The sequence below is a fragment of the Pseudorca crassidens genome, chromosome 6 (assembly GCF_039906515.1).
Source record: "Pseudorca crassidens isolate mPseCra1 chromosome 6, mPseCra1.hap1, whole genome shotgun sequence".
Classification (NCBI taxonomy): domain Eukaryota; kingdom Metazoa; phylum Chordata; class Mammalia; order Artiodactyla; family Delphinidae; genus Pseudorca; species Pseudorca crassidens.
The window spans coordinates 2,913,479-2,931,593 of record NC_090301.1 but is presented as its reverse complement, the minus strand read 5'-3'; the positions used below and the strand labels follow the sequence as shown (position 1 = coordinate 2,931,593).

At 43.4% G+C, this 18,115-nt stretch overlaps 1 protein-coding gene and 1 pseudogene across 6 annotated transcripts in view; one reads left to right on the top strand and one right to left on the bottom strand.

The window, feature by feature from the left end:
- The window catches only part of ILKAP (ILK associated serine/threonine phosphatase), a 29,388-nt gene that overhangs the window by 6,149 nt on the left and 5,124 nt on the right, over positions 1-18,115 (bottom strand). For 3 of the 6 annotated variants that reach the window (XR_010944126.1, XM_067740046.1, XM_067740044.1), the window contains exons 2-10: positions 14,138-14,203; positions 13,608-13,664; positions 11,624-11,671; positions 10,279-10,398; positions 8,732-8,858; positions 7,233-7,339; positions 6,516-6,609; positions 6,149-6,236; positions 4,656-4,777 (exon numbers count right to left, since the gene is read on the bottom strand). Coding sequence is in view for 5 of the 6 variants with exons in the window: in XM_067740046.1 (XP_067596147.1) it covers positions 4,656-4,777; positions 6,149-6,236; positions 6,516-6,609; positions 7,233-7,339; positions 8,732-8,858; positions 10,279-10,398; positions 11,624-11,671; positions 13,608-13,664; positions 14,138-14,203 (829 nt within the window). In the remaining variant the exon portion in view is untranslated. The remainder of the gene's footprint in view (positions 1-4,655; positions 4,778-6,148; positions 6,237-6,515; positions 6,610-7,232; positions 7,340-8,731; positions 8,859-10,278; positions 10,399-11,623; positions 11,672-13,607; positions 13,665-14,137; positions 14,204-18,115) is intronic. The other 3 variants (XM_067740045.1, XM_067740047.1, XM_067740048.1) reach the window with 3 other exon arrangements.
- On the top strand, positions 15,413-17,082 carry LOC137226037 (heterogeneous nuclear ribonucleoprotein A1-like; annotated as a pseudogene).

Genomic DNA, 18,115 nt, shown 5'->3' with positions numbered 1-18,115 from the left:
AGGCTGGGAGGTGGACGCTCCATCCTCTTCTGACCATCCCAGGATTGCAGATGCCAAGATCCGCTGTATTAATATGATGCGTGCTACAGAGAAGACTGCAGGTATGATTCCAGAAGTGTTTCTTTTTGCCATCAGAGACCTGTACCAGCACAAGTACTGCAAATCTGACACTAAATGCTACATGTGCAAGCTTCCCTTCAGCTGTTCAGTTGCCTTCCTTGTAAAATAAACACAAAACTGTTTTCACCTTCTCCGAGGAAGTCACCTGAAGGAGTGTAACGCACTGCTGCATACAGTATACTACCTTCAGTGTAAGCAAGTAGGAAAATAAAAATACATACGTGGATTTGCTTATTTTTGTAAAAAGAAACACTGAAAAGAATCAGGAAATAAGGGTGAAGGGAACAGAGACAAAAGCATGTCTAACTGTGCCTTTTATTTAACTTAGATAATTAACCACGTAAATGTGGGGGGGGTTTCATTTTTAAAATTGTGGTAAAAATACATGTAACATAAAATTTACCATCTTAACTACTTTTTTTTAAAAAAATAAATTTATTTATTTATTTTTGGCTGTGTTGGGTCTTCGTTTCTGTGCGAGGGCTTTCTCTAGTTGCGGTGAGCGTGGGCCTCTCACTATTGCAGCCTCTCTTGTTGTGGAGCACAGGCTCCAGACGCACAGGCTCAGTAGTTATGGCTCACGGGCCGAGTTGCTCCGTGGCATGTGGGATCTTCCCAGACCAGGTCTCGAACCCGTGTCCCCTGCTCTGGCAGGCAGATTATCAACCACTGCGCCACCAGGGAAGTCCCTTAAGACCTTTTTTTTTTTTTTTTTTGCGGTACGCGGGCCTCTCACTGTTGTGGCCTCTCCCATTGCGGAGCACAGGCTCCGGACACGTAGCTTCAGCGGCCATGGCTCACGGGCCCGGCTGCTCCGCGGCATGTGGGATCTCCCCGGACCGGGGCACGAACCCGTGTCCCCTACATTGGTAGGCGGACTCTCAACCACTGTGCCACCAGGGAAGCCCTTAACTACTTTTACACGTACAGTTGAGTGGCATTAAGTACATTCACGTTGTTGTGCAACCATCACCACAATCCATCTCCAAAAACCTTCCCATCTTCCCAAACTGAACTCTGCGGCCATTAAACACCAACTCCCCCTCCCCCGACAACTCCCACCCTACTTTCTGTCCCGGTGATGATTCTGACCACTCAGGGACCTCATATAAGTGAAACCATACAGCAGTCACTCTTCTGTGACTAGCTTATTCTAACACTTAGCAAAACGTCCTCAAGGTTCATCCATGCGACAGGATTTCCTTCCTTGTTAAGGCTGAATAGTATTTCCATTGTATGGAGAAACCGTATTTTGTTCACGACTTCATCTATGGATGGACACTTGGGTTGCTTCCACCTTTTGGTTCTTGTGAAAAATGCTGCTATGAACATGGGTGCACGCCTATCTCTTCTAATCCACTGCTTTGAATTTTGGGGGGTATATACCCAGGAGTGGAATTGCTAGATCGTATGGTAGATCTATTTATTTTTTATTTTTAAATTTATTTTTCATTGAAGTACACTTGATTTACAATGTTGTGTGATAGATCTATTTTTAATTTGTGAGGAACTGCCAAACTAGTTTCCACAGCAGATGCACCATTTTACATTCCCACCAGCAGGAAAAGCCCTGAAGTTGAAAGCAAAATGAAACTAATGATCATAATAACCAGAGTGTAACAAAACCGCAGTGAAAATAATTATCCCATGTTTACACACAGTACTCCGTACATCCTCAGTGAAGCACAGACTAAGGATAAGAGAACCACAGGAACTCAAATTCATTAATAGTGATACTGTTGATACTATGATTTCCAAGCTATTTTGGCAAATAAATATACTAATGTTGTCAGGAACCAAGATTTTCAGCATAAAAGAAGACACTACAAGTACTGAATCAAAGAATTTCAGAGAAAGCCCTATAAGTGTCCAATATGAATGAGAAATAGCAATCTAAGCTCACAGCTTAGAGAGAGAGAGAGAGAGAGAGAAAGAGAGAGAGAGAGAGAGTGTGTGTGTGTGTGTGTGTGTGTGTGTGTGTGTGTGTGTTTCCTGGCTCTGTCCTAGAACAGACGCAGAATTGATGACGCTGCAGTTGAAACAAGCATCCCCAGCATATGGAGCTCAGCTTTAAGACAAAGGCAGAAGTGTCTGAAGCAAGCCGAAGCTCCCGCCCACTGGCCACAGATGAGGTCATGTGAGCAGCAAGAGCACCCTGCCTCTACAGCTAGAATCAGCGCCTCCAATACATAAAGCCACCTGCAGTGACTCATGGAGCAAGGAAAAGGGGATGGAGAGAAGCAGAGAAGGGAAAGAAAACACTAGTTTCCACAACTGTGGGTGGCTCTCACTCTGCAAATGGTGATTAAAGAATTCAACATTTACCCTGCTTTCAGGGAGAAACTATGGTACTTCCCCTATTGATGAAGGAAAGCCTTTCTTTATAGGATGCCTGTCAATACACGTAGAAGGAAGCACAGAAGTAGATGATCATCTTTGCCATCCCTGTGAAATAAATGATTCATGCAAGGCTCACTAAGGGATGCTAAAACCGTCAGCTGAAAGGCTGGTGGGCCACAATGTTCACAAGGTGCTCAAGTGTATCTCCCCGGATCATGGGCTGATAACACGGAAACACGTCCTTTCACTCTGGAGCCATCTGTTGTCACCACATGGTAGCCATGGTAGCCAGCATGGAATCAGTATCACACCAGTGACCTTACATGGCTACTGAAGTGAGGGACTATCAAAAGTACACAGCATCCCCCGTCAAATATTTTTGCTGAAAATGTCTTATCTGAATTTAAAGAAGCCTTTAGACCTAACTTCTAGTTCACAAGAAATACACACAAGCGACTTAAACAATACTATGAAAAAACAGCACTGGTGACCCTATACAAGTGCTGACTAGTGATGATCCAAGCCTAGTACAAGTGGAGATGATTCTACATGGAAAGATGTGAGTCCAAGGTAGATGCGAACACTGACCAGACCCTGGTTTCAAACAGAGACACTGTGGGGACAACTGGGGAAATACGAGTACAGACGGGATATTAGATAACCTAACACAACCTAAGGAATTATTATTTTCTTAGGTGTTATGTCTGCAACTAACTTTTAAATAGTTCAGCCAAACACACACATAAACAGACAAAGCAAAATGGCAAAATGTTAACTACTGAATCTAGGTGGTAGGTATTGAAACGTTTACTCTTTTAAAATGTTTTCTGCATGTTTGAAAATTTTAATAATAAAAGGAGGAGGGGGTGGTGGAAAAGAAAAAGCATGCCACCCCTGGCCTCAGGCAGGAGATGGGCCACAGCCTGGCCCTGCTGCTCAGGAACAGAAAGCCCCTGCTGTCTCTGAGCCTCCCACCCCGTTTCTCTAAATTGAGGGGCTCACCCTAAGCCCACACTGTTCTTAGCAAGTAGGGACTGGGAAACAGGAAGTAAATGCAATGCAGCTAATCTTACTTTCAGCCATAGGACTGCCAATGTCAAAATCTTTTCAAGGAGTTCAGGCAAAAGCAGCATTTTAAAGTTATAATAAAGGGCAGAAAAGGTGATGCTGACACTAACACTGGGGTCACATTCTCGGGCATTAACTTCCACAGCAGTCATGGGGGGAGAAGTCAGGCACAGAGCACTGGCCAAGGTCTGAACCCAGCCTGCAGTTCTGTCAACACTCATGTAGCAGCCACAACCAAGACCCAAATCACCTTTGACTAACCCAGGAGTTTTTTTAACCAACCCTAAGAATTCTAACTGCTCTCCAGAGACCTCCCTGCACCCCTGGCTAGAAACAGCCTGAAGCCATAATAAAAACTGCCCCAAATAAACAACAAGAGAAACTACACATCCAAGGACAAATAACTGCACTCTTACACTGATATATTACTTCTCCCTTATCTCCAACAGGAGACAAAATCCTCATGGGGTCAAACTGTAAGATGAACCAGAAAACACCTCTGATCAAATTCATAGTGCAATGTCCTTAAAGTATAATTCTCCTAAAGTGCAGAAAAGACTTAAGCCCTCCTTTAACTACCTGAGAGATGGCAGATGATAAACTAGAGCCGGCACACACCCTTCAAAGGTGTAAAGAGAGATGAACTGGAATTGCCACGGACGCAGCCAGGTAAGGGCGGCCCTCTGGGCTAGGTAAGTTGTTCTCCAGGAAGACCAGAGGTGGTCAGCACACACTGCTGTCTTACATTTACTGTCTTAACCACTTTAGATTTTCTCTCTGGAGAATTTGCCGAAAACTGTAGCTTACCGGGTTGTGACAAATGACAGCTTTTATGAGAGTTACCAGGACCAGAGACAATGCTGCAAACGGTGAACTTGAATTTGAGACAGGTCTCCTGTTGCAAACGTAGGGAAGCATGTTTCTTGCATACATTTTTTGCTCCCACTTGGACACAGGTGAAATCCTACAACACTCGTTCACCTACTTCGACTTCACCAGGTTAGACCTCATACAGAGTCTCATTACGCTGAAGACTGCATGACACAGAACGTTCCACCCTCAGAGGTCTCAAGGCTGCTTTTACGTAAGTGAACCCTCCTTCCCGAGTTCCCGTCACTCCCGGTTACCTGACATTCCCTCCAGCCTTCTGTATTCTCATTCGTTCCTCATACTGGGTTGGATTATGCTCCTTGCTGAGGCTTAAGGCTGCATGTTTTTGACTCTCCTCATTGTAACGACACAGGATTGCCTGGGAAGATGGAGAGTACACTGGCTGTGAAATTTAATGGGCCCAGCACCTAAAGTTGACAGCTGAAGAGAAAGGCTAACAATGGAGTTTCAGATTCAGCCTCCTGCTGACAAACTTGAGGTCAGTGGATCCAGCATCAAAAGTACAAGCAGCAAAGTGGTGTCACAAAAAAAATTCAGGGAGAGAAGCCCCGGGCTTGGGTCTCAACTCTGGTGCAAACTCTGCTGGATGACCACAGCTCACTGCTCACCCTCACTAGGCCATCATCTTCTCATCTGTGACGTGAAAGGGAGGACCTAACAGGTACCAAGGCCCCTTTAGGCGTTACCATTCCAAGAGTTTACAATGGCAAAGACGAGGGCAGTTTGGTGGGCTGACCAAGTACCTCTCCGTGGGTTCCCGCCACCATGTTTACTGTGTGGTAACTTCCGGACAAACCTCTTATTCTACAGAGGAGGAAGCCTGAGGCCCAGGGGATAAGCATCGTGCCTAGAGTCAGAGAGCAAGGCCAGGACTCAAACTTGGGCCTGACTCCAAAGTCTCTCTTTTTTTGGCCAATTTTACTCATGTTGTTTTTTTAAGTCCTTTGATCTAAACACCTATGTACAAGAGACAGTCCACTAGACAGACCCACTAAAACATCACCAGAACATGAACTCCACTAGGGCAGGGCTGTCATCTGTGATGCTACAGCTCCTAGCGCTCCATATTTATAGATCACCCTAAAAGCAACAGGGGTGGGAGCAGCTATTTCCACGTCTGAAGGTGCTAGTAAGAGTGGGAAGGTCACTTTGTCCAGTGACTGCTGAACAAGCATGGAGAATGGCTGAAAAGCAAGCGGCAATGGAGGTGAACATCCGCTCCTGGCAGGGGAGGTGGGAGGGACTGCAGAGACCCTGCAGAGCACTGCCCTCCAGCTCTGTCATTCCCCACAACTGGGACTGGGACACAGGATGTCACCAGTGGGAAATCATCGCGTTTCTCCCTCAGCCAGGTGTACTGGGCTCAACGGATATATGTCACATCATCTAGCACTTTCTAGCTACAGCTTTTGAGTTATTCATTCATTATGGCCTGAGGTCAGAGAAATGAAGATGAATATTTAAGGTACTTGCAGGCCAATTAAATTCCAACTCACAGCTCTGTATCTGACAGACAGGGTATAAGCCTTCTCAGAGAACAAACAGCCTCAAGCTTAGCTGCTGTTCCCTGACCCAGAACTTAAACCCTGCAGCAGAACCCCCTGCAGCAACCCCAATAGAAGATTCCAACCCAGCCATCATCACTGTAATCTTATTCAGCAAGTGCTTCTACAGCTCTTCTCCCATGTGACATGCTGTTATCTAAATAGGTGCCTCCAGAGTCACATACCCGACTATCTCCGAGGTTGGCAATATAAAGAATGTTGTCTACAGCCAGAACACAGGTAGCAGTGGACCCATCTTTCCAGGCAGGCTTCCTGGGGGGAAACACATCAGAAATACAGTCACCACCAACATGCTAGCACTTTGAGGCTAATTTCCAGAGTTGAATGGGGAGTCTTATACTTTTTAAATGGATGGTTTGATACGTGCTTTTTTCTGTTCCAGATTTCGTTAAGTTGTGAGAGATTACTTGGTGCTAGGAACTTTTCAGACAGTGAGCATCAGCATTAAACTGCATTAGCAGGCCTGGAATGTGTTTAGGAAAACAACACGCGTGCTCCACTCATGTGTCTTCATGTGGTTATTACACTTACTGGCTTGAAGCTTGCTTCAGGAATTCTTCATCAGTATGCTTGAAAGTGTCCAAGAGGCATCTTTTCACGGTTTTCTCTACACTGATTACATCTCCTATTACAGAAGGAACAAAAGAAAACAAACTCTTAAGGAGGGAAGATTATCCTCCCGCCACTGTCATTTTGTTTCTGTATTACAACCAAGAACAGCCTGTACTTCCTCACCTCTAAGTGCCACCTGCATTTGGTTTTAGTAGTCTCCCAAATACAAAGGCAAGACACTCACTTGTACCCAAAGACATTCCACGAGAGGGGCCAATCACTCAGAGACACGAGAAGTTCCATACTAGGCACACCTGCACGGCCACTGCACCTGCTCACCTCGGAGCCGCCTCCTCTCAGCCCTGCTCTTTTATTTTATTTTTATTTTTTGCGGTACGCGGGCCTCTTACTGTTGTGGCCTCTCCCGTTGTGTAGCACAGGCTCCGGATGCGCAGGCTCAGCGGCCATGGCTCACGGGCCCAGCCGCTCCGCGGCATGTGGGATCTTCCCGGACCGGGGCATGAACCCGTGTCCCCTGCATTGGCAGGCGGACTCTCAACCACTGCGCCACCAGGGAAGCCCATCCCTGCTCTTTTAGAGTCACCAAGGACTCTGCTAAAGCCAGTGACATGTCACTGATCAGCACAAACAGCCAACACCAAGATGAACATGAACCGATTTAGCTCTCAGTCTCACCTTTAGGAAATTTCCTGATTAAGTTCTGATGCAAATTCTGTGCAGCAAATTTTGAGGCTCGAATTCCTCCATGTCCATCGAAAACAGCAAAATATGAAACCCGGGTACTGGAACAATGAACTGAGAGTCAGAGAGATTCTCACAGCAAAGACTACTCCTCTCCATAAAAGCTGTTAACTCTTAGACAGCGAACATTAACATTACCTGAGACAAACATTTAAGTAACTTCCGTGACATTTTTAAATTAAGAATTAAAAACTCACACTTGTTTTTAAAAATCAAGATCTATTAACCCTGATTTTTCACTAAACTAAAATTCAGAACTTTTTTCTATTTAAAGCAGATTTAGTTTCAAACACTAACACACAGATAAACAGTTACTGATCCAAGACGGTCAAAAATATCTGTAAGAGTTATAGCTGATTCACTTTGTTGTATGGCAGAAACTAACACAATATTGTAAAGCAATTATACTCCAATAAAGATATTAAAAAATTATTTTAAAACATCTATGAGAGACAGAATAGGTAATTTCAGGATTCTTGCTCAAACTCCGACCAATATAGAATTCTTAAAGCCTATCTTACTATAGTCTTATTCCTATTCCCCTTTCAAGTTTTGCCAAAAAACATAAATAGAATAAATGTCATTAAAAAACTGTTTCAAGAAGGATAGAACAAAAATGCCTATGAGAAATGACATTTATTCTGCAGAGCTGCTTTTTCAAACATTTTTGAAATTCCTTTTCAATTTGGGACATCACAAGCCATGAAAAAATAAATTTCATGTGGTTGATAACTCAGAATCTTACAGCGTAGTATTTGCTAGTTATGGCTTAGTGTTCCTCAATTAAATCTATCCCGAAAATATCTACCCCCGTGGGGCTCTCCAGAAGCCCCTTTCCTGGGTTCAAAAGCAACTCCAAAGCATATTCCTGCTCTTGGTGAGCAATGGCTTTTCCTCCATGCCTTTTCCTTCATTTTAGTTTGTACAACTGCAGGAAATCTTCTTGATGCCATTTCTGCTTTTTTGTTCTCTTTCTGGGCCCTCGCTATATGCACTAGCTCTCCCGGTCACCATTCACCTCTGTAATTAGCAGCTTCTACCTCTATCTCCTGGGTCAAAGAATAAGAATACTATCTGTCAGAACCTCTTCAGGTACTGGTGGAAAGCACACACCCCAAGACCCAAAATAGGGAGAGTCATTTCCCAATTAGCAGGGTTTCTCAAGTTCAGCAGGACAATTGTTGTAGGGCTAACCCGTGCACTATAGGATAACATCCTGGCCTCCACTCACCATATGCCAGTAGTACATCCCCCACTGTGACAACCAGAAATGTCCCTGGGGGGCAAAACCAACCCCAGCTGAGAACTACTGATGTTGAACCAAGCAGCTCAAGAAATATGTCTTTCTAATAAACACAAACTGGATACAGCCCAAAGTTCCCATCAGAACAGAGACTTTTATGCCATCAGGCTGCTAGAGCACAGACACTCACATGAGGGAGGAGGGGGGCCTACACTCCTCGGTGATGTCATTCAGGATGACATGGGCGTCCTGCATCTCCTCCCGCTCGCCCTTCCGCTCAGCTACATAGCCTTTCAAACCAAAGATCACCGAAGAGCCTAAGAAAAAGAGAACAAAAAGCCAATACAAAACTGTGCCCTTCTCTCCAGAAGCCCTAGTCCCAGAGCAAATGAGAGGGAACTATGGCTGTTCTACTCAGCAATGCCCTAATGCTGCAAACAAATAAGCTATACCCCTCAAGGCATCTCCCGGACTGCAAGTCTGTTACAAGATTCAGACCACTGTTGGACAGGGCCGGTCTCTGCAAGGCTGAGCAGTGGAAAGGAGACAGCAGACGACAGCAAGTTAGTACAGAATGGCTTCTCTTGCGAGGGCATTAAGTAAAGCACCAGAGCAAGGAATGTGCTGTCATCCCACAGAAGTGGGACTTGAACTGGGGCAAGGAATTCTGTGCAAATCTAGTCTGTCAATAATTTAATAAGGACAAAAAAATTTCTAGTTTAGAGGAATGCAAGCAAGTAGAGTTTATCCCTAATACCCTGTTGGATACACTGGAAATATATATTTCCATGCTTGAGGCTGGAAGAATTTGAACAAATGGTAAGATCAGCTGCTTTTACTTTAACTGAGGAAGGAAAGGAAAAAGGAGTTCACTGGAGGCGCAGAAATTTCTCTTTAATGGCTGGTTTAAGCTTTTTCTGACACCTAGATCCATAGAAGTGATAGAATGAGCGCTTTCTGAAGAGTGGCTGGTGGCAGGCACAGTGCTCTCCAGGCTCAAGGCAGTGACAAGCCAAGCTGAGCGCACGTCTTCACAGCAGAGGCGGAGCAGGTCCTCTCACACCTGCACTGCAGCCTACAGCCTCTGCCTTGAGATCACTTATGGCACAAGACAAAGTGGCCAGTGCGATAAGTGAAAATCCACGGTTTTTCTCTTTAGCTGATACCTTTCATTTCTTCCCCACTCACTGTGACATGTTACAAAGCTGACTGCAAATTTCAATTGCTTTTTCCAGCCTCAGGCTGTCTCTTGGGACCTGTCTACTGAGCTATTCACAGAATTCCAAGTGCTAACCAACAGGCTGGGGACAAGGAACTGGGGGGCCAATAAGCTAAACACTCACTGCCGAAGGCTAAGTAAGAACTACCTGTGGTTTTTAACCCTTGAAGGACAAATGCAGGTTTCCTATCTGACCAAAGGTAACAGATGTACATGGAGAGCAAGGAGAGAGGAAGCAAAAGTAAACTTGGAAATCCGTTTGCAAATAAGAAACCCTATCCACTTCTTAAATACAGACATTAAAAGGAAGTATTGGGTTGGCCAAAAAGGTCATTCAGTTAATGAATACATTATTCAATGAACTTCTTGGTGAAAATGAAAAATGTCTTTTATTTTTACTTAAAACCGAACGAACTTTTTGGCCAATCCAATATTGTCGGAAAGCTGAGCTTGCTTTTTGCTCTGGGTTGTTTTACAATATGAAGTCTAATACATTTGTTTTCAAACTGTCTGAAAACCTTTACAAACTTTCTTTTCCACAAGCTCTTCACTGCCATTCTTCTCTTCTTCAGAGGTTTTTCTCTTTGCTCCTTTCCCTTCATTCTTTACCACCTGGGATATCGAAGTGTCAAGAGAACCTGGAAATATAAAGTCAAAGCCAGACAGAAACACAGCTGTAGGCGATAAGAGTCCCTAGCAGACCAGGCTCCCTCCCAGCCCTCAGAGACAAAAGACATTTGAGAGAGGCCTGGCAGAGAGAGAGGCACAGCAGTCACGGCTATGACTTTGAGGGGTGGGGCAGTGCCTGGGCACCCACAGTGGGAGACCACAAATTAAGATCCAGGCCCTGCTCAGACTGGCATAAGACGACATGCAAGAGAGGCTTCTCAGTGGTAAAAATACACATTCATATCTTGGGGCTATGGCACATATATGATGTTTTACATCCACAAGCCCTTACTTATAAATAAGTTTCCAAAATCTGCAAAGTGAAATGTCCTGAACCAGTTCAAAAGAGTAACAAGTGTAGGGCTTCCCTGGTGGCGCAGTGGTTGAGAGTCCAACTGCCGATGCAGGGGACACGGGTTCGTGCCCCGGTCCGGGAAGATCCCACATGCCGCGGAGCGGCTGGGCCCGTGAGCCATGGCCGCTGAGCCTGCGCGTCCGGAGCCTGTGCTCCGCAACAGGAGAGGCCACAACAGTGAGAGGCCCGCGTACCACAAAAAAAAAAAAAAGAGTAACAAGTGCCAAAAAAGGCTTAAAATAAACATCAGGCTTTAAGAACTGTATGTATCCTGAAAGGCAAAATAGGACTGCTGAAGCCATTCCCACTTGCAAAGGGACGAATTTGTATTCAAAGCCAGAGCTAAGAGCACCTGCAGTGTGTATGCATTTTGGAACAAAAGAAGTCTAGTTTCAAATCTCAGTTCTGCCACTTCCAAGGGGTGTGCCCTTAAGGCAAGTTACTTAACCTTCCAGCCTCAGTTTCTTCACCCGTAATAGGGCGAATACTGTCCTCTCAGGGGCTTGTTTGAAAACTGCTGGGGAGAAGGTATGTAAAGCATTCATCACAGTGCCTGGTCCATCAAGTATCCAATAAATGGCCCTAAGTATTCTCTGCATTTAGGTATAAAAGCATGCAACCATTTATTATTTATTCAACTATTCTTTGCCAGACATTTCTGAGTACTGAGGAAAAAAAGGAAAGAAATGTCCCTGCCTGCAAGAAGGGTCAATTACTTGCAAAGGACAGATTTCTGCAACAGTATAACACACACATCCCACCCCACATAGTAAGGCAAATTAACTGGGACAATGTCACGGATTTGCCAAAGGTCTCTTCATTAGCCTCCTGTCACTTACTGTTTGTGTTCCAGTTTTCCCAATGTGTATGTAAAAGAATCTTCCTTTCTTTTAAATTGAAAAACAGAGAAATGTTTTAAACTGTTATTGACTTCTCAGTGAATCACATTGTCATCAGAGAATGCGGTCTACGTATGAAGCTGATTCTTTACTGGGACTTACTTTATGGGCTAGAATGCAGTCAATTTTTGTAAATGGCTCTTGCCTGCTTGAGAAGAAAGATATGTCTTCTCAAGAAAGCCTAAATACTGCATACAAGATTGGACTCTATATCCAAAAAAAAAAAAAAAATCAAGCTTGTTAACAATGGGTTGACGTCTTCTAAGTCGCTACTAGTTTATTGCCTTTTGCCCTGTGGATAACTAAGATGTAACTATGCTGAATCTTCCTTTTTTAAATTAAATCTGTTAAGAGCCCTAGTTGCACACATTAACTTTCATTTTAACTAAGTGCACTGTCTTTATTGGGAAGGTTTTAGGGTAAATTGTATGAGAATGCTGTAATTTTCTGGTATGGATACATAGCCTGAAAACCTGAGACTTCTTATGTAAGACGATTGTAATACTTTTTCTAAATATAGGAATGATACCTAATTTAATCCGTACTTTCTAGACTAATTCCAATGAATTTATGGTAAAGAATTAATAATACAAAAAATATACCTGAAAAGCAGCAAGTGTTCTATTTGACAACATAAGGAAGGTTTTTTACACTAGAGGATAAAACTGCACGTGAAAAAGGACAGCCTGCATCCCCACTGTCCCCCACCATTGCCCTACCTTCCCCCTCCCTTTGGGGGAATTCCATGTGAGAAGTTCTCAGTTAGTGGAATAATACATTCGTCATATATGACAACCTAGAAGAATCGGCTCTATTTTCCCCTTCTGTGTAATTGGGACATAAAAGGAAAAGTTAAACATTTACAGGCTCAGGTAGAGCCAATGTTAATAGGCTTGACAAAAATGAAATCAAATCAATAAAAAGAATCTTGAGAACATAAAAGGACTGACTGGAAAATAATTAACTAAGGTCTTGAATTTTAAGAATTCAAATTCCTGCACATGGTCTGTACCAGTCAGTAAAGCAGTGTCATTCTGACTTCATTTTCTTAAAATCAAAATTCTTTTTAATGTAAGTGGCATAAAACAAATGACTTATTTATCAGGAAACTGAAAATATTTTAACTGTACTTCATATATTCAGACACTTCTGCTGGATACATTTGGGCCTGTCAGGAATATAACAAGGCAAAACCAGAATGACAGACTGAGATTTTCTTTTAAACGTTAATAATAGGGACTTCCCTGGTGGTGCAGTGGTTGAGAACCTGCCTGCTAATACAGGGGACATGGGTTCGAGCTCTGGTCTGGGAAGATCCCACATGCTGCGGAGCAACTAGGCCCGTGGGCCACAACTACTGAGCCTGTGCGTCTGGAGCCTGTGCTCCGCAACAGAGAGGCTGCAATAGTGAGAGGCCTGCGCACCGCGATGAAGAGTGGCCCCCGCTTGCCACAACTAAAGAAAGCCCTTGCACAGAAACGAAGACCCAACACAGCAAAAATAAATAAATAAATTAATTAATTAAGAAAAACACGTTAATAACAAAGATCAAAGTAAATTACTGGACTCTTCACTTCTTAAAAGTCAGTTGCAAGAAGTAAAAAATAATCACCAAAAAGTGATGTAGCATTTAAGTGTCTTTTTGCTCCCACCTAATGGTATCTATTTAGGGTTTTTTTTGCGGGAACTTAGTTCCCCAACCAGGGATCAAACCTTGGCCCCAGCAGTGAAAGCACTGAGTCCTAACCACTGGACTGCCAAGAAATTCCAGGTATCTATTCAGTTTTAATAAACCTTATGTTGTATTATGATTTAATATCATCCTAAGGCTTGTTACAAGCTATAAATAAATAAATTTTACGTAAGGGTAAAACAGTGCATATTATTTCCACCAGCACGTTGGACATTTTTCCCTACCACTTACCTGAATCACCACTGCTGGCTGGTGGGAGATCATCAAAAAGCAAAGGTCCCCCCGATCCTGAAACACAGCAGAACACTGAGTGAGCCCACAAAACCAGGAGGAGGCTTAAGTTTCAGAATCCATCCCACCAGGACACCTACACAGGTCATTGAAATAAACTCAAAACTCTTGTGTCAATCCAGTGGCAACTCATACAGTGCTAAATAATGTCTTGAACCTATTTTATTTTAAAGTCCTATCATTTCAAAGGAAACAAAAAAATCTGCCTTAAAGAGTTAAATCTTATTCCAGCTAGTATATTAAACACTCAAATGAACCAGAGAAAACTGCTCAACACTTTTATGCAGTTTCTCAGGGCTAGCGACTAGCGGATTTTTCTGCCTTACCTGATGCCATGGATTCAAAACTTAAGACAGTCCAACACCTAAAACATCTGTGTGTTGAAAATGGGGGAAAGGGAAAAAGATTGAGACAACTACAATCCCAGGATGACATGTTGACACACACCTGGGAGAGCCTGAAGACTGTACCTGAGTCAGTACTGCTGGCCGGAGGGAGATCATCAAAGAGCAGAGATCCTTTCTGAGCTTCTTTCCCTAGAACACGGAACACCTGCTTAGAGAGCATTTGGTCATTGGCCAGATGGGATTCAAAGGGGGACATCTTTAAGTTTACCATTAAATTCAAATCTTCTCCCCGCTGCTGGACAAAGCTTATTTTTAAAAAATATTTTCTTGACAGCCATTCAATAGGGACATTTGTTTCCAAAAAGTTACAGTCAACACATAATACAAGCAATGAAAGATGACCCAACAGGCGTTTTAAGGGCTATTGCGTGTTTTGAGGGAAACAAGTATTTTTTTTGATAATTTCACTATTGAACAAATATTTTAAAATCTTTCTTTAAAAGTGAATCCTGGGAAGAAAAAACTGACTCTAGAGCAAAACAATAATTCTATCTTGGTACCTCAATACAGAACTTCAGAAATAAAGGGACTCTTCAAAGATCTACAGGTCTTAAAAATCCTATTTCAGTACCATTCTGAATTAACCACCAGGGAGAATCTTAAACACACGGAGCACAGAGATGGTGAGAGGCCTGAGGGAAGCCAATCTGCCTTAACAGCACAGTGCCCAATTCAATAAATATCTATGAAGAAAATGAGGGATTTCAGATACTCCAAGGTAAACTCAGGAGAAAGCCAGGAAACTTTCTAAAAACCTAAAGATTGGGCTTCCCTGGTGGCGCAATGGTTGAGAGTCCGCCTGCCGATGTAGGGGACACGGGTTCGTGCCCCGGTCCGGGAAGATCCCACATGCTGAGGAGCGGCTGGGCCCGTGAGCCATGGCTGCTGAGCCTGCACGTCTGGAGCCTGTGCTCCGCAACGGGAGAGGCCACAACAGTGAGAGGCCCGCGTACCGGGAAAAAAAAAAAAAAAAAAAAAAACCTAAAGATTTACCTACCAAAAGTACTTATCTGAAATGTTTTATACTCAATTATCCCTTTCCACATAAAATGTAACCATTATTCCTTCTCCAGCTTTCCCCAAAATTTCTATTGAAGCTATGAAATACATGAACTGGCCCACAGGAACGTGGGGGAAACAGAGGGCTAAAGATGAAGGTGTGGACATCCACGTCCTATGAAGTTCAACACACTGATCTTTCTCCTCTGAGTTCAAGTACAGAAATGTACTCATTTAAAAACCAATTCAGAGATACGTTCGGTAGATTACTCCTTTCTGCTCATGGACGCCGCAGAGTAAGCATCGTTGACATCTCCCCTCCGCCCCTCCACTGCCATCATGTCTAAGTCAGAGTCACCCGAAGAGCCCGAACAGCTGCAGAAGCTCTTCATCAGAGGTTTGAGCTTTGAAACAACCGATGACAGTCTGAGGAGCCATCTTGAGCAGCGGGGAACGCTCACAGACTGTGTGGTAATGAGGGATCCAAACACCAAACGCTCCAGAGGCTTCGGGTTTGTCACATACGCCACTGTGGAGGAGGTGGATGCGGCCACGAATGCAAGGCCACACGAGGTGGATGGAAGAGTTGGGGAACCAAAGAGGGCCGTCTCAAGAGAAGATTCTCAAAGACCTGGTGCCCACTTAACTGTGAAAAGGATTTTTGTTGGTGGCATTAAAGAAGACACTGAAGAACATCATCTAAGAGATTATTTTGAACAGTACGGGAAAACTGAAGTGTTTGAAATCATGACTGATCGAGGCAGTGTAAAAAGAGAGGCTCTGCTTTCGTAACCTTTGATGACCATGACTCTGTAGACAAGATTGTCATTAAGAAATACCACACTGTGAATGGCCACAACTGTGAAGTAAGGAAAGCCCTATCTAAGCAAGAGATGGCTAGTTCCTCATCCAGCCAAAGAGGTCGAAGTGCTTCTGGAAACTTTGGTGGTGGTCATGGAGGTGGTTTTGGTGGGAATGACAACTTTGGTCGTGGAGGAGACTTCAGTGGTCGAGGTGGCTTTGGTGGCAGCCGCGGTGGTGGTGGATATGGTGGCAGTGGGGATGGCTATAATGGATTTGGTAATGATGGAAGCAATTTTGGAGGTGGTGGAAGCTACAATGATTTTGGCAGTTACAACAATCAATCTTCAGATTTTGGACCCATGAAAGGAGGAAACTTTGGAGGCAGAAGTTCTGGCCCCTAGGGCGGTGGAGGCCAATACTTTGCCAAACCCCGAAACCAAGGTGGCTGTGGTGGTTCCGGCAGCAGCAGTAGCTATGGCAGTGGCAGAAGGTTTCGATTACTGCCAGGAAACAAAGCTTAGGAGGAGAGGAGAGCCAGAGGAGTGACGGGGAAGCTCCAGGCTACAACAGATGTGTGAGCTCAGCCAAGCACAGTGGTGGCAGGGCCCAGCTGCTACAAAGAAGACATGTTGTAGACAATACTCACGTGTATGGGCAAAAAAACTCGAGGACTGTATTTGTGACTAACTGTATAACAGGTTATTTTAGTTTCTGTTCTGTGGAAAGTGTAAAGCATTCCATCAAAGGGTTTTAATGTAGTTTTTTTTTTTTTTTGCACCCAAGCTGTTGATTGCTAAACGTAATAGTCTGATCATGACGCTGAATAAATGTGTCCTTTTTTTAAATGTACTGTGTAAAGTTAGTCTACTCTGAAGCCATTTTGGTAAACTACGCCAACAGTGTGAAGTTAGTATTCCTTCAAGGTGATGCCAGGTTCCATTCAAAATTTACTTACAACCTGCTTTGGTGGAGAAGCTACTGTCTTCCGAAACCTTGTGGTAGTTGAACTGACAGTTACTGCGTTGTGACCTGGAGTTCACCGTGAAAAGGGTCACCCAAGCCAAGTCATGGAGTTTTTTGATTATTAATATATGATTGTTGGCACATCCTATGCAAGATATCTAAACTGGATTATGGTACCAGATATAGATGGGAATGAAGCTTGTGTATCATGCATTATCATGTGTAATAAATAAACAATTTAATACCCTCTTAAAAAAAATAAAAGTAAAAACCAATTCAATGTGTACGCTCTAAAAGTTTCATCCATATTGTCTTTTTGCCTAGAAATGAGCTGGGTATCAATTTTACTTTTTTAAAAAAGTAAAAATTTTAATTAAAATTTATAAACTCCAAGAAAGGAAATTTCTTCAGGAGCCTTTAGGTCAGAAGTACATTAAATACCTGGTAATTCCTAATTAACAAAAAGTAACTCTTCTGCTTTATACCCCTAATGCAAATGGGAAATGTCGACTCCATAAATTACATTTTTATCCCTTAGGATTACCCTAAAGACATTAAGTAATTACAAATACTTTCATTTTTCTCACAAGTGACATAAAGACTCTGTGGGGAGTATCCAAAAAAACAGCATTAGGAGGACACTAAGAGGTATTTAGGATAACCACTTACTCACTGTATTAATCCTCCTACAAGAATTGCTAATATTCTAGCAAGCCACTTCCAAGGGAAACTCAAACTGTATTGGTCTAAGCATCAACATGCCCATTCCAACAGACTCAAAACTGAATGGGATGACCCAGAACAATCACACTGGATTCAGCGGGGCCAGAGCACCAGGCATCTTGGGAGAGGGGGACATTATAGGGAGGAGGCCAACCTGAAGACAATCAACCCTTCTACTTACGCAGGGTCCGATTTTAATTTCTGAATTAAACTACCCATCTAAGTCAGGTCTTTCCAAATCCAATGTCCAATGGGGCAAAGTCCTCTTTTACCCAGGTATTAATACATTTTCGGTCCTGGCAAGCATTCCTCATAATAGAGTTTCCAGCTTAGCACTAGCCTGGCCTCTCTCCTTTGGCGACAACTCAGTTTAAGTCAGTTCCTCAAACCTACCACCAGCCCCAGAGAAGGGCTTATCTTCCCATGCTGAACAGAATGAGCCTCTCCTCTCCTCTGTCACTCTGGAATACTGTGAGTGGTATTTCAATTAAACACAATGAGATCATCTCATATTTTTGTTGGCCACAACTGAAAATGGCTTATATAAATGAT